The 14,897-nt window shown below is 37.3% G+C and overlaps 1 protein-coding gene across 3 annotated transcripts; it reads left to right on the forward strand.

The window, feature by feature from the left end:
• Positions 1-1,273: 1,273 nt before the first annotated feature.
• tmem87b (transmembrane protein 87B) lies at positions 1,274-10,793 on the forward strand. 3 transcript variants are annotated; one of them, XM_072677507.1, is made up of 20 exons: positions 1,274-1,427; positions 2,727-2,787; positions 2,949-3,040; positions 3,136-3,270; positions 3,375-3,428; positions 3,512-3,556; positions 3,664-3,757; positions 3,929-3,990; positions 4,429-4,612; positions 4,911-5,010; positions 5,126-5,219; positions 5,355-5,426; positions 6,306-6,414; positions 6,557-6,615; positions 6,887-6,990; positions 7,487-7,560; positions 7,673-7,740; positions 7,827-7,879; positions 8,964-8,994; positions 9,093-10,793. In XM_072677507.1, the coding sequence occupies exons 1-20, from the start codon at positions 1,281-1,283 to the stop codon at positions 9,132-9,134; spliced, it is 1,680 nt and encodes a 559-aa protein (XP_072533608.1). In that variant the 5' UTR covers positions 1,274-1,280; the 3' UTR covers positions 9,135-10,793. The 3 variants fall into 3 exon arrangements, with proteins under 3 accessions (XP_072533608.1, XP_072533607.1, XP_072533609.1); XM_072677506.1 differs by lacking the exon at positions 5,355-5,426 and adding an exon at positions 5,883-5,954; XM_072677508.1 differs by lacking the exon at positions 5,355-5,426 and adding an exon at positions 5,883-5,954 and having other exon boundaries at positions 7,676-7,740.
• Positions 10,794-14,897: the final 4,104 nt, after the last annotated feature.

Genomic DNA, 14,897 nt, shown 5'->3' on the forward strand with positions numbered 1-14,897 from the left:
ACTGAAAAATTGCGTACGTGCCACTTAGGAAAGACATTACTTCATAATCGGCCATCGAAACCTCTGAAAAGTGAGGGGGATGTGTCGATTTGAGGACGTCGCAGGAATGTACAGTTTATAGCTTTGTTCGCTAGCTTTTATCGCTCCGTTTGTTCTGGACTCGCACAGACATGTAACAGGCTATTGTGGACGTATTCGTGCTAATTGTTGACTGAATGAGAACGATTGCTGTAACGGTGAAATGATGTACATGCCTAATAAACACGAGAAAGGCAGGCTTGTGTCCTTGTTTTCATTTATTCATTGTACTTTTACTAAACATTTAAACCTTTGGCGCCTGCCGTTCGTGTTTTCTTTGCTTCTGGTGAGTGAATTGTTGATTAATAGAAACAAGGGTGTAAATAAAACGTGGTAATAGTAGTGATATTTTTGTGATTTTCATCGTCCCTCACGGTACATGCACGGTTTCATGCTTCCAACTTTGCGGGAACAGTTTGGGAATGGCCCATTCCTGTTCCTATATATATATATATAGGAGCTGCAAACCACCATCATCAACCTGTTCATCTTCCTCTGGATCATATTAGCTGGCTTCTTGTTGAAAGTGTTTTTATGGCTGATGTTGGTACGTCGAAAAACTGGAAAATGCCTAAAAATGCTGAATTACTTGTGTACGTGCATAGGCTTCAAGTTGGTCAAGCATCTTTTTTTGCCATTGATAAAATATCACCATGCACACAGATGACCCAACAGTTGGTCTGCATGTATAATTTCCATACAGTCACGCATAATGTATCAGGTAATACCCTTGATAAGCGTTTAAGGCACTTTGTTATTTTTTACATGCTTCTTTGACTTGCATTGGAAACGGTGTAGTGTGCTCCTGCTCAGTACTGTGAAGCCGGCGTGTTTAGTCTAGACCCTAGTTAGCTCTTTGGTGGTTAAATAGAGCTGCTCTCTATAAATCCATTCAGAACTAACTCTGTCTCTTTACCTTCTCTGTGTAAATGGTCACCCATTGCACTTAACAACCTCTACTAAATGGTAGGTGCCAATGGTCTACATGACTAGTGTCACTGGAGTTGCATTTACTTAACTGCAGGTGCCAATGGTGTAATGACTAGTGTCAAAGATGTATCTATATTTAAATTTAAAATACAACACAGCTTGTCAGTAAAGCGCACTTCAGATCACGTGCCGCGCAGGTGTTGCTTCAGGTGAGCTCGTGCTGCACTCACGCATGCGCGCACCCATGCCGTCTCCCTGACAGCAAAGTCAATATGGCCTGTACTGTTGTTCGGCGGACGCAGAGCTCAGCTCCGCATAGAAAGATGCTTTTTCTTCTGTCCTGGACTTTGTTTGGTTCGTCATTTAACGAAGTGTACGCTGCTCCGGAGACGGGACACTGGTCTAAAACTGTTAACAATGTAAGCCGTCATACCTCATTTTTGTATTTAGTCGGACGGACATGCAGCGGACGATTTGCTAGCTAGTGCTAACCTTCTTCCTAGCCATAAGCCGTGAAGTGTCCGCTGTCAGAGCAGTTAGCTATAAGGACGGTTACTTAGCCTATTTTAAATGTATTACCGTTACTGTTATTCACATTGGTGACAGGGTAGACGGAAACATAGCTAGTTTAAATCATCCTTTATGATGTGAACCACGATAAACTAATATTTGCTGTTCTACGACTTGCTTCACGAATGTTTAGTCTAGGAACTGGCTAGCACTGACTAGCTAGCTAGCTAACTAGCAAGCTGATGTGGCGTTTCCAGTGAGAGCTAATATTAGCCAGCTAGCTAGCATGCTTTTGTGAACGAAACCGACTGGTCTCTTTAAGCAGTCTCTTGGCACATTTGAGAAGGTTTTAAGCATTAGCAGTTACTCAGACACGGCAGAATGTTTTTATTCTCGTTGGTTGTCCTGTGGTTTCCCCTTTCGATGCCCTTTCAAAGTGACGTGTGTCCGGCTATTAGCTATACTTGATCTCGGATCATTACTGTTCAGGTTAACGTTAGCTAGTTACATTAGCTACCATTATGAAAAAGTAGCGCTATTAAAACGTACGACTCCAACCAATGAGGACATGATAGACTGACAGTATTTTAAGAGTTAAAGGTGATTGATTTATGGCAGTATAGTATTTTTCTGTTGTGCTGTTTTCATAAGTAAACCTACATATTTTCGAGAATAAAAATTCTATCTAGCTATATGGAATTAAATATGTAAATTGGTACATGGATAACGGTCTAAAATATATGACTGCAGATTTCGTCCCTCAAGTTAAATTTTGAAGTTTGCCACATTATTGGCAAGCTAGTGCTAGCTGATTTGAAACTTGTTCTACTATGAAAGTTTACCTATTTGCTGCTTGGATATTTGCATTGTTTACAGGTTTAATCAGACTAATCTATGTTCATTAATGATTTGGATAGATCATCATGTGCCTAGTGGCTGTTTTAAAAGCAATATATTTTTGTTTCTTGGATGTTTACTTTTTTTTAAGGTGGTGTTATCAAATATTTAAAGACCCAGTTTTTCCACTTGGGTCGTCCAAACGATATCTGGTATCTGTCTTTGAAAGGTGATGCCTTGTCTCAGTAACAAGATGGTGAATAACTGAATACACTGAAACCAGTCATATTAGCAACGACTGAATTGTTGTGTTCTACGGTTAGGAGACTTGTCCTGTACCACCAACAAGACATCTATTTTTTTCTTTTCAGACATCAAGACCCTTGATACTGAATAAATCCATGTATAAGGGCACTGATATCAGACTGAAAGGTAATAACTCTGGTTTATATTTAATAGAAAGAAATATTGATGCACTGAATCTAGGTAGTGTGCTACTAATAGACATATTTGTACTTCAAGTGTACTATAATACAGGGACAATAAGTATACAGTGACTGTGAAAATATGATGTAATATTTTCTGTTTTGCAGTGACTTCCTTTAATTGTCCAGAAGAAGTGCCCTTTACCATTAGATGGTATTTAAAATACTACCCATGTCACAATGAGTTCAATAACATAGATGTGAGTACTGTGTGCAAGTGTATCTATGTTTTTAAACGACAACATTGTGTATGTTAAATATCTCATGTTACGGTTGTAATTTGATTGACGATCAGGAAATGTATGAAAGGACACCGCTTAGTCGAGGACAGGGTTTAGACCCCGACCCACTTGGACCAGGAGAATACATAGAACATGAGTACAGAACTTTAACCTGCAACAATGGGATCCAGTTTTTTCCAATGTTCAATGTATGTATAATTTCTATCTGTATCAACAAGAATAATGACTATGTTGAATAAAAAGCTCAATGTTTGTTCTGGTCCTTCTTAAAAGTCAGTGTTTATGTTCATAGAAATCGCAAGCAGAGCCGAGAACTGTGGAGCCACCAAAGGAGGATGGAATTTATGTAAGAACTACATTTATCAGATATCTGATGACCACAAAGCATTTGTGAATTAAGCCCTCTAACATGTTTGTTCATCATTTAAGGATGCCAATTTTACAAAGTGGCTTACAGCAGAAGCTGGAGTTCGGGTAAAGTCCACTGATGTCCTTGACACCATTTGAACAGTTGTTTTTAATCAGTCCCTGAGAATTTTGTAAAGCTACTGTAAGGTTCCTACTTATGTTTTTCTCAAAAGGACAATGTCATTGCTACTACATGGAAAGATGGACCCTATCTCCTTGTGGTTTTGATTAAGCCCCATAAAAAGGACGTGAACTGGAATTTAACCCGTAAGGCTGACTTTTTGTCTTTTTTTTTTTTAAATCATTAAACACAGATTTTACAAAAATTAACATTAGTGTATGGAACATCTACTATTATTAGTATTGGTGGTATTATTATTATTATTTATTTTATTTTTTTATTGTAACAACAGTCACTTTTTATTTTTCATGCAACAGTCAGTGTCGTGATGAAAGGGGACCATGGCTATATTTCAATCACGGAATGGCCTCTTATGATCGTAAGTCAGTTTGTGCACATCACATTTTTTCTCCCATCCCATTTCTTGCATAGATAATAGATGTTAAGGGAGTGTCACTTTTGAAATTGAGCTTTAATCCACCACCTCACCCAGGCTGTGTTTGCTGTATTTCATTATAGCCAGTTTTTTGTGCCTAACTATTTATGTCCGCATACATGGTATTCCTGTTTTGCTGGTCATTGCAGCAACGATTTTCACTGGTGTTCAAGGGCCAGTGTTTGGTGATTCCCATGCTCAGACACAGACTTTACCTTGCAATTAATATCTCCATTATATAATATAACTAATCACTTTATGCAGTTTTCTTCGATAAACCATAATAAAATGAATGTAAAATCGTCCAGAAACTGCCCTTTCAGAACTGAAATAGAAGAACCCTGGAGTATAGTATCGGAGTGTGCTTATTTTCCCCACCAGTTCTACATGGTGATGTGCATTGTCTACATCCTCTATGCTCTGCTGTGGTTCATCTGGGCATCTTGCTACTGGAAAGACCTGCTGCGTATTCAGTTCTGGATAGCTGGCGTGATCTTTTTGGGCATGGTGGAGATGGCTGTCTTCTGTGCGGAGTACGAGAACACTAATGCTGTTGGCTCAGCATGTGAGTATTTTTGTCTATTTGTCATCTTTGTCACGCTTACTTGTTAGTCCTTAGTTTGGCTTGGTAGTAACTTTGTAGTAACAAAATGCTTGGGTGCTAATAGGAATATTCAAAATGACAAAATGAAGTTATTATACTGCAGATTTGTTGAAAATTGCTGGGAGGAGCTATGCAAAAGTGCTCATTTGAATATAAGCAATTTTCTTGTGATTAGTCTTTCTATTTTTTGTTCTTCTGATGTTTGCCTAAATGAGATGTCATGATATGTGCCAGTTAAAGTTTGTGGTTTATTGTACAGCTCAAGGCTTGCTGGTTTTTGCTGAGCTCATCTCAGCTCTAAAGAGAACTCTTGCTCGACTCTTGGTCATCATTGTCAGCCTAGGCTACGGTATTGTCAAGTAAGTGAAGGATGAAATCTACTGTAAATTAGTATAATAATAATTATTTGAATGAATTGGGGTGTTACCCTGTTTTGTTTTTAGATTTTGTCGCTTTTTTATTTATTTATTTTAGGCCTCGTTTGGGAACTGTCATGCACAGAGTCGTGGGTCTAGGTGTGCTTTATTTTGCCTTTGCTGCCATTGAGGGTGTTCTGAGGATAACTGGGGTAAAGTAAACCTGATTTCACTCAGCATCACTTTGAATGTTTCAGCAGTAACAGTAACTGTCTCATTTAAAAACGAGACAAGCCATTTCCCTTGTATGCTGTGTGAGTGAGCGAACGCATGTTTTGATCTGAAAGGGTCGGGACAATGGACCAGCTCTGATCACTGCCATTGTATTGGCTGTGTTTGACTCCTGCGCCATTTGGTTCATATCCTTCCATTCCTTTTGCTCTTATACAACACTACAATTTGTTGCTTTATTTTTATATGATGGCATACAGCTGCTGTCAGTAGTAACAGAATTAGCACATAAGGAAATAGTTAAACAATTAAAGAGAAAAGATAAAAATATGAAATGGAATGTGGATCAAAATACAGACTTGCTTGTGTTAAGTTAAACTAGACTTGTTAGCCTTAACCTATACCCTTACAGGGGAATCAGCTTAATAACATAATTTGACGTTTAATAAAGTTTGTTAGATTATACATTGGAGTAGTAGTGTCTACAAAGAAATATATTTTGTGTTTGTGTGATAATGTGATTGTGTTAAATCACTACATGAATCAGTTTTTTGGTAAAAGGGATTTTCTGTCTTTACATTTGCCCCTTTCACTCATGCCTACACCCTCCCTTTCCTTTTCCTCCCTGCATCTCTCTCCCTCAGGCCAAAGACTCTGATCTGGCCTTGCTGGCCAATATTCCCCTGGCACTGCTTGACTCCTCCCTGTGTTGGTGGATATCCTTTTGGGGTCCTCTGGTACCTGTGCAGGGGCCTCCTCTGTCCTCTCCCAACTTCATTATCTCTGCATGTTGGCTTCAATATTTAACTTACTTTTTAAAAGAGTACTTCATCAGAAAAGGCTAATATGGTTACAGTAAACGCTAATGGGGTTTACATGTTGAATATTAATCAACACCTCTCTAGCATAACCATATTAATGATTGAGTAAGGAATTCTTTTGAAATATCTTTGTCATTCGATACTTTATTACATGCGTTTCTTTTTGTTTTTTGAGTGACCATGTGATTTATTCTAGTTATTTATTTATTTATTAGGTGTTTTGTTATTTCCTTGACTTGTCTTCAAATTTTTGTTAGCTTAGCACAAACCATAAAGACACTAAAACTCAGGAGAAACCCAGTGAAGTTGTCATTGTATAGACACTTCACCAATACCCTCATTTTTGCTGTAATTGGTGAGTATTAACAAGAAATATTAAAATGGAAAATTACCTCTGAATCTTTGTTGTTACATACAGCTTGCATAGGGTTGACTAATTGCTCATGGTATATATAATTATTTGGTGGGGGTTGTTTTTGTTTTTTTCCCCTCCTAAGCCTCTATTATCTTCATGGTTTGGACAACAAAAAAATTCCGGTTAGCAGACTGTCAGGCTGTGAGTAAATACATTTCATCCTATGGTGGGCAAATTAAAACACTTCTGTGCATGAAGTAATGTAGAAATACTCTTAATAAACTAATACTTGCATAACTATGCATGTGGTCTGTGTACATTTCTGCATGAGTACAAGATACCTGCACATTCTCATTACCTGAAAAGTAGAAATAAAGATGATACCTGCATAGAAGTATTCTATTTTACCATATTTGTACTTTTGCTTAAGTGCGGTAAACTGATCAGTACAATTTATTTATTTAATTAACAGGACTGGATGGAGCTCTGGGTTGATGATGCCTTCTGGAGATTTCTCTTCTCAATCATACTACTTGTTATCATGTTTCTCTGGAGACCGTCTGCAAATAACCAAAGGCAGGCCCTGAACTGCAGAATACCAGTCCCTTAATTTTATTGTAGGGTTATGTCTTGTTTGTTAGGATTGTTGCCAGAATTTAGTTGCCCATTTTAGTGGAAATAATTATCATTTTAAACCTTGGCAGTGAAATTAAAAACGTGAATGTGTGAATGATTACTGTCCACAGAAGACTTCATGAACTGCAATGCATAGAGTATACTGCAAGATGAATACCATTTTACAGTTAAGAAGTTCTGGCAAAAAGTCTGTAATGTCTACAATGGGGGAAAAACTAAAATGTATAAAGATAGAATATGCATATCAATAACCACATAATTTTTTTTTTCTTTTATTAATGTGGAACCAAGCATATATAAATGCCTATCTATGTCCAGGTTTGTTGTTGGTCATGACCTCTAGACCCTAAAACCTATTTCTCCCCTTTTACTTAAATGTCAGTGTCTCTGTTGGGTCATAATGTCATAACGTACTACTGTTGTGCTGTGTCTGTAGGTATGCATTCACACCTCTGATTGATGATTCAGATGATGAAGAAATTGAAGAGTTCTTAGTTTCTGCAAATATTGGTGAGTAGCAATTAAAAATAATATAATAAAGTGGATGGGTTAACCATTAACATTTTGTTTTACTTTGTTAGGACAATGACCTAAACTCATGGCCAGTTCCTTTTATTTCCAGCAGATGGAATAAAATTGAGAGCAGCTAAGATGGAGACTAATGGAACAGCCAAGCCCACTCATGGACCAGTTAGTACCACAACCAAAAAAATAAAAATAGAAAAAAAATATTCAAACTGTATGCTGCCTAAACATAAGCTTTTTTTTCCCTTCAGGATGAAGACTTGAAGTGGGTGGAAGAGAACATTCCTACCTCTTTAACTGATGTGTAAGTAACTGATCTTTAAAGGAGTCAAAAAATATTTGTCATACTTCAGTGCACCCATTCAGATAATGAAAATTATTGTGTACAGATTTTAATTACCAATTTTAGTGCTCATTTTAAACATAGCTAGCATAGGCCGAGTATATCCAAAGTAAAGTTTGTTCAGGTGGTAATTTTTTTGATGTGCAGGGGCAGTTTTTACTCCTACAAGATGATTCTCCCATCTCTTTGTAAATGGAGTGACGGAAAGTTATGCTATATTCAAACATATATTTGGTTACAAACAGCATAAAAAGTTTGGCTCGAATAAAATTCCAGAATTTCACATTGTCTTGTAGCTGCTGGAGCTGCAGTGATGTTGTAGGCTGGCTAGACAGTGAGGTAGTTGCCTATTTTTGTTCACTCTAGTGTGTTCAGTTGTGTGCCTCGGCCCAAGACAAATCTAGTGGAAGAATTTCATACTAATGCTAAAAAGGTTGTTGCCCAGAAGACAATTTTCCATTCAGAACAAAAAACAGGTCGTTACTGTACACTTCGTTGTTTTTTTTGTACCGTTGTACCATTGACATGCAAGGTCAGGTAAAAAAATAATAAAATCCTACTGACAATAATACAGTTACTACAGTCTTCTGTAACATAAAAGGGAATCAAAAGCATCAGTGTGACATACATAGGTTTGGGCACCTTACGGAGACATGGCTAAACCCTTTGGCAGAAATCAGAGCTTGCAAAAAGCTTTTTGGTGTAGCTCAAAGTCAAATTTTTCCCACTCCAGGTCGGGGGAATGTGAGGCCCACATTAGTATTTGCTGGAAAAAAAAAACAACACTAAAGTTGTTAAACTGCTTGGTGTCCTCAAGCCCATTTATGAGGTGGATCACTTGTAAAAACATGCATATTATGTTAGTTTTTTTTCCTATAATTTTTGAAAGATCGGTCTTAAGATGCACATTCTTATTTTAGTGTATTTTGACAAGCCCCATAGGCAAGGCAAGTTATGCTGCACAAAGCATGTCCTATGAATGTAATGCTTTAACATGCTTTTTAACCTTTTTTCCTTTCCTTCCTCTCTCTTTTCAATTTTACAGTGCTCTACCTGTTCTCCTGGACTCTGATGAGGTACCGTATATTAAAATTTTAGCATACACAGTCAACTTTTTCAAATTTCAGTGTTAACTTTGTAATGAATATACTTTCATTTCTTTTACATTTTACAGGAAATCATGACAACAAAATATGAGATGTCAAAAATGGAGTGAAAGCATAATACCTGTTTTCCTGAGATCAAAGATCTGCTGCTGCTGCTCCCACTTTTAGCAGAGACAAAGAGGAAAAAAGCAGAGGAGAGATGGGCTGGTGAAGGTTCTCCTGAACTGTGTCAGAGCCCACCATTTGCCAAGTGCAGCAGAGGGATTATGGTGAAATCACAGAAGTGTCCTGGATAACCTAGCAGTGGTTATGTTGCTTTTTGCCTTCAATCTCAGAGACTTTTTTCTTTTTTGCCCCTTTACCCATAAGTGGGTGTAAAATGTCATGTCTCTCGAACACAAAGGCTGGGAGTTCATTTCTTTCTGTATTCACCCAAATTTTGTTTAAGCCAATTATGTGGCACTTTGCACTCTTGATTGTTAGGGGTTGGCATGTTAAGGAAGTGTTATTTAGGGGCTTCAGTGCTTGAGCTTGAACAATGAGGACATTTTCAGGAAGGATATAAAGTTGAATGACCAAAGACTTTTCGTTTTTTTTTTAACATGCTCTTAAACATTGTGTACAGTGTTATTTATCTGTTATATGATGGTAGGCCATCTGAAAATACAATGTGTAAGATTTTGTCTGTCCTCGTGGTTTGATTGGGTTTGTCTTGTATGTGGGTGATGGGCAGTGGGAGCAGTTTTTTTTTTTTTTTTTCTTTCTCTCTCTCTCTCTCAAATGTCATTTTTGTGCAGTGTAAACTCCAGCGTTTTTATGAAGTAATGAAAATGAATGGAATTCCTGCAGCAGGAAGCACAATGTTTCTATAAGCTTAGAGAGCATAGCAATATACTGTATCTCATCCTCTGTCACTTTGTGCACTTTTGTTTCAACACTGCTTTCACTGCTCTCTTTTTTTAAAAAATTCTTTCTTTCTAATGACACTGCCCATTTCTGTTGGATTTACACAGAAAATATGTGATGAATTAAATATAACCCAGTACTGGTGTCACTGACAAAATAGCTTGTTAAAACACAATTTTGTTGATTTTTGCAAAAGCAACCATGTGAAAGCCCTGCTTAGAACAGGCCCATTCTGTGCAATTTGCCCTTGTTGAAAACGTTCTCATATGAAGAGAATGATTCACTTTGTTTTGAACATCAAAAGAAGTTTTGAAATGTCTTTGGAGAATCTACCATCTGAAAGGGCACATGGATTTTCAATGTTATTGTACTTTTTTCCCCTTATGCACGTTTTCCACGTTCTGGTGTTTTGATAGACTTGATCTACATATAAATAAAGATTATTTTATTGTCCTTATTTAGTTCTGTTGTGTGAGTTAGAGAAGTATCACTCACTCATTCGGATTATTTCACCCAGTGTTTCTTCAATAATTCCTCTAGATGGTTTTATCCTTATCCTTTTATCCAGTATGAATAAAACAGGAGAATGGAATTTAAAATGAGTAAGGATAAAACAAATAAAGGAAACATGGATTAAGAGAAGGCACAATTAAATAAGTAAATAAAAAAACAATTCTACTGGTTATCCTGGGCAGTAGTAGAAGAATCTGAAAATACAGCTTTAGTGTTGGTAGTCTGAAAGTGTTAGTCTCGATCTGAGGATGTTTTACTTTGCCACTGTGGCCTTTGGCTTGGTCAGAATAGGCTTGTTGTTTCTCCAGTTCTTTACACAGCCCAACAAATTAAACTCTGCTTCCCATTGACATTTTTCTTGTCTGTGTTTTTTTGTTATTGTGTGTTCTTGTCTGAATCAATATGTGACAACATTTGAGTTAACTTTTCCAAAAGCAAGACTGACCTACGTTCAGGGGAAACACGACCTCTAGTGGCAAAGAAAAGACTCGTCAAACCCAACGATACTGTAACTAACGGAAAACTACACAAAAGTTCAATGTAATTTGATTATCTTAATATACACCTAAACCTAACATTTACTCTTACTAACCTAACATTATTCCGACAAAAATGAAAAATCTTTCCCGTTTCTCAATTGATGTCTGTATATTAATTTTCTCCTACATATGTCCCAGCGCTGTGCTTCTTTTTCATTCCCCTTTGAGTACATGACAGACGAGTTGTGTGAGTGTGCACATAGCTTAGTCTTTTTTAATGGACTGAAACAATCGACCGAAATAGAGGTTTCTATGTGAAACAACCTTTTACAGCAATTACAGCTGCAAGTCTCTTGGAGAATGTCTCTAAGTCTGGCACATCTATCGACTGGAATTTTTGCCCATTCATTAAGGTAAAACTGCTCCAGCTCCTTCAAGTTCTCTTGGTGTAAAGAAATCGTTTTAAGTACACAATTCTTTAAGGTGTAGGATTTGACTATGCCATTCCAAGACATTTAAATGTTTAACCTTGAACTAAGTGTTTGAACTAGGGTCATTGTCCTGCTGGAAGATTAACTTCTGTCCCAGTCTCAAATCTCTGGAAATCTCAAGAAATTCCCTGTATTTAACACTGTTGTGTGCAGAGGCTGTTTGTCTACATTTGTGTTCTCTTTTTCCCCCTCACCTTTCCGAGCTCCCTTGTTCAATTAGCTATCTAATAGTCTACAGGTGTGCTTGCTGTGCTGATTGGCTGAGCTGGTGTTGGAGGATGGCTTATGACCAAGTCTACCAGGTCCTTGTGGGCTCCTCCTTCTTCCCATTACCTAGTCAGCCAGACCATATAGTGGGGAAGTGGGGAAATTGTAGCCTATTTCTTTTTTGTGGGGTTGATTGTTTTATTTAGGTTGTTTGTTGTATTTTCTTTTTCTTTTTTTAAAGATTGAGATAGTTTAGGGAGGAATACTTGTTTTGTTTTTGGACTGAGACCGTCCCTGAAGTCTTTTGCTTCCTTAATGGTGTTGGGTGTTGTCCGGTTCAGATTTTGTCTCATCTGACCAGAGTACTTTCTTTCATATGTATGGAGAGTCTCTCACATGCCTTTTGACAAACTCCAAACATGTTTTCTTTAAGCAATGTTTTTTTCTGGCCAACTCTGGAGTGTATGGCTTAAAGTGGTCGGATGTGATTAGATATTCCAATCTTTGCTGTGGAGCATTTCCAGCTCCTTTAAGGTTATCTTTGGTCTCTTTCTTGCCTCTGATTACACCACATTCCACATTGTTGTTCAAATTGGATTTAAGTTAAAGATTACTTTTTGTTGTTGTTTTTTTAATTAAACTCATGGATGGTATTCTTAGAGCTTTTTGGAACACTGAAAGCTTAGACACCTGTGATTAGTTTGCCAGTTGAGCCCAAATAAAGGAAAACTACTTGAGAGGAATGTTTCACATTTATTAAACAGCTCACAGGTTTCAAGCAATAAGGGGGGGGGGGGGGGAATCTCTCTGCTGCTGAAAAGTGTTAAATGGTGCAATGCCAGTTTGTGCAGATAAAGGCATAATGAAGATTTCTGCCAGACCAATTCCTCTGCTTAAGAGGGCAGCTGTTAAAATGCCATTACAAAGAAGCAGACCGGTTTTTGAAGCTGCATTTGCCTCTGGAGTCCTCCTGTCTACTGCAAACCTTGAGGTGATTAGGGTCCCTGAAGGTGTGAATATGGCAGTTTTGTAGCAGACTCTCAATACAAGTATATATACTTTATACTGATTTCATGTGACACTTGAATTATAAACAGGTGAACAAATGATGACTTCTGAAAGTAATTGTTAAGGGTTTCATAGCAAAGGGGGTGAATGTATATGCACAGCACCTTTTTTAGGATTTTTTTTTTCACTTCACCAATTTGGACAGATGTATGTGTAGGTTTATTACATAAAATCCAGATACAAATCCATTTCAATTCCAGGTTGTAATTAGCAAAATAACAAGGCACTGTAAATATATAAAAATATTCCCCCCTATTTGTCATTTGAGATCCTGAGATGAAGAAAATGTTCCATCTGTATATCATTGTTTTACTGATCTGTAATGAAGCATGTAAATGTAATTACCACTTTTACCCTCCCTAGTGATTGAGTACTACACTTGTGTTTCTTTCAGGGGCTTTTTAATGGAGCTGCTTCTATTCTGTAAGACACAACCACACAACCCCCACTATAGGTCTTTAAATCTATACTGTGACATACAAGTGGCATTTGTTTTGGACAAAGCCTTTATTTCTACAGATAATCACAAGGGGGCCTACCGACATAAGCTTACTATGGTAATTTTTTTACTATTACAGTTCTTACCAATCCATGTCCTGGGGACCTTTTGCTCTGTGTGTGTTTTTGTAACACATTTGACCCAGCACATGAGGACCTTAGTTAATTCTTTAATGAGCCAAGTCTAGTGTGCTAGGTGAGAAAAAGCACAAAATGTGCAGTTTGGGATTGTGAGAATTACTGTGCAAGTGGAATTGTTTGCTAGTATGCTGGAAGACAGATGACTTCTGAGATTTAGCTTTCTGTTACTGGGTTCTAGATTTTGCTTTAAAATGCTTTAGTAGTGTTCAAATTCCATAATGCCACGCATACAGTGAAGGCACCCAGTGCAGCAAAGTAACCCACAAAATACCAAAATACCCTCCATCATGTTTAACCATAGGGACAGTGATGTGCTTTATAAGAAAGCTCTATTTTACTCTCATCTGTCCACAGGATGTTCAGAAAGAGTTTTTAAAGTAAGTTCTCGGTGTCATAAGTGGGGTCCTTCTGGGTCTTCAACTAAAGTATTCCATTTTATTCAGATTGCAATGAACAGTGCAAGCTGACAATGTTGTTGTACCTTGTGTCTGCCAGTCAACTTGAATTTGTTTGGAAGTTGATTGAGGTCAGTGCTTGAAGTGTAAAATAGTGCTATCACTCTCCATGGGGCCTTTAAAGTAGATCTTTTCACCGTTTTTTTCCATGTCAATATAAAATACATACATAAAATAAAGTGTTGATATTCAACACTGGTGGGATTATTGCTTTGAAAATCAATGTAATCACTTAAGGCATTAAGGCAGTCAATCACCTTTCCCTCCCTCCCTCCCTCCCTCCCTCCCTCTCTCCCTCTCTCTCTCCCTCCCTCTCTCTCTCAAAACACATTCAAACAATACATGTCTTCCATCAGTTTTTCTCTTCTGTCCATGTCCAGGGAGGTTGGCTACTGTGAACTGGTCTGTACTGGTCTAAACTGGTAGAACATTATTTATATATTGCCAGTACCTTATACTACAAATGCAAATAAAAGATGTAAAACATGACTGAAATCTAAATATTTTCATATAATTTTGAAAGCAATTTTGCCAATAATTGTGTTCAGTTCATTTCTGGAATGATATTAGATTTATTTTTACTCTACTTTTGTTGTGTTGTTTCAATGCTTAAATATGAATAAGCATGTGACACAAAATGCTTTTTGATACAAAAGCATTTGTAATTGCAACACACTTTGGGGAGAAGTGGTGCATTGCCTGAAAGAAATGTGGGGATGGAATTAGTTTATGCAATTATTGTATTTCAATTGCCTACCAGTGAAGGAAATTGCTTCGACCCACAGGTCAGCCATAAGCTCTTAATATGCTTTCAGCCAGTATGTGGACTTTGACCTGCAAATCATACGCACACAGACAACACATACAGTTGCAAATGATTAAACTCCCATCTAACCCTCCTTCCAAATTAATTAATTACTATCCATACATCAGTAGTAATAGTTCCCACCCACTGTTTCAATCTCATCTGTTACACAGATCCATTCAATTTGTGAGAGTGTAGTCAATGGCTATCAAAGATGTACAGCTGTAATTAATATTATTTAATAGTAGTAGTTTTTTTTGTAGTTTATTAGCAAAATTTACAAACATTCAGCTGTTTACAATTAACCAAT

This window comes from Salminus brasiliensis, chromosome 4, assembly GCF_030463535.1.
Source record: "Salminus brasiliensis chromosome 4, fSalBra1.hap2, whole genome shotgun sequence".
Classification (NCBI taxonomy): domain Eukaryota; kingdom Metazoa; phylum Chordata; class Actinopteri; order Characiformes; family Bryconidae; genus Salminus; species Salminus brasiliensis.

Bases quoted from the DNA above. Each gene is read 5' to 3' on its own strand.
- tmem87b (XM_072677507.1), top strand. From the start codon at position 1,281: ATGGCCTGTACTGTTGTTCGGCGGACGCAGAGCTCAGCTCCGCATAGA. The intron at 2,788-2,948 runs GTAATAACTCTG...TCTGTTTTGCAG, and splicing joins CACTGATATCAGACTGAAAG to TGACTTCCTTTAATTGTCCA. The intron at 3,041-3,135 runs GTGAGTACTGTG...ATTGACGATCAG, and splicing joins ATGAGTTCAATAACATAGAT to GAAATGTATGAAAGGACACC.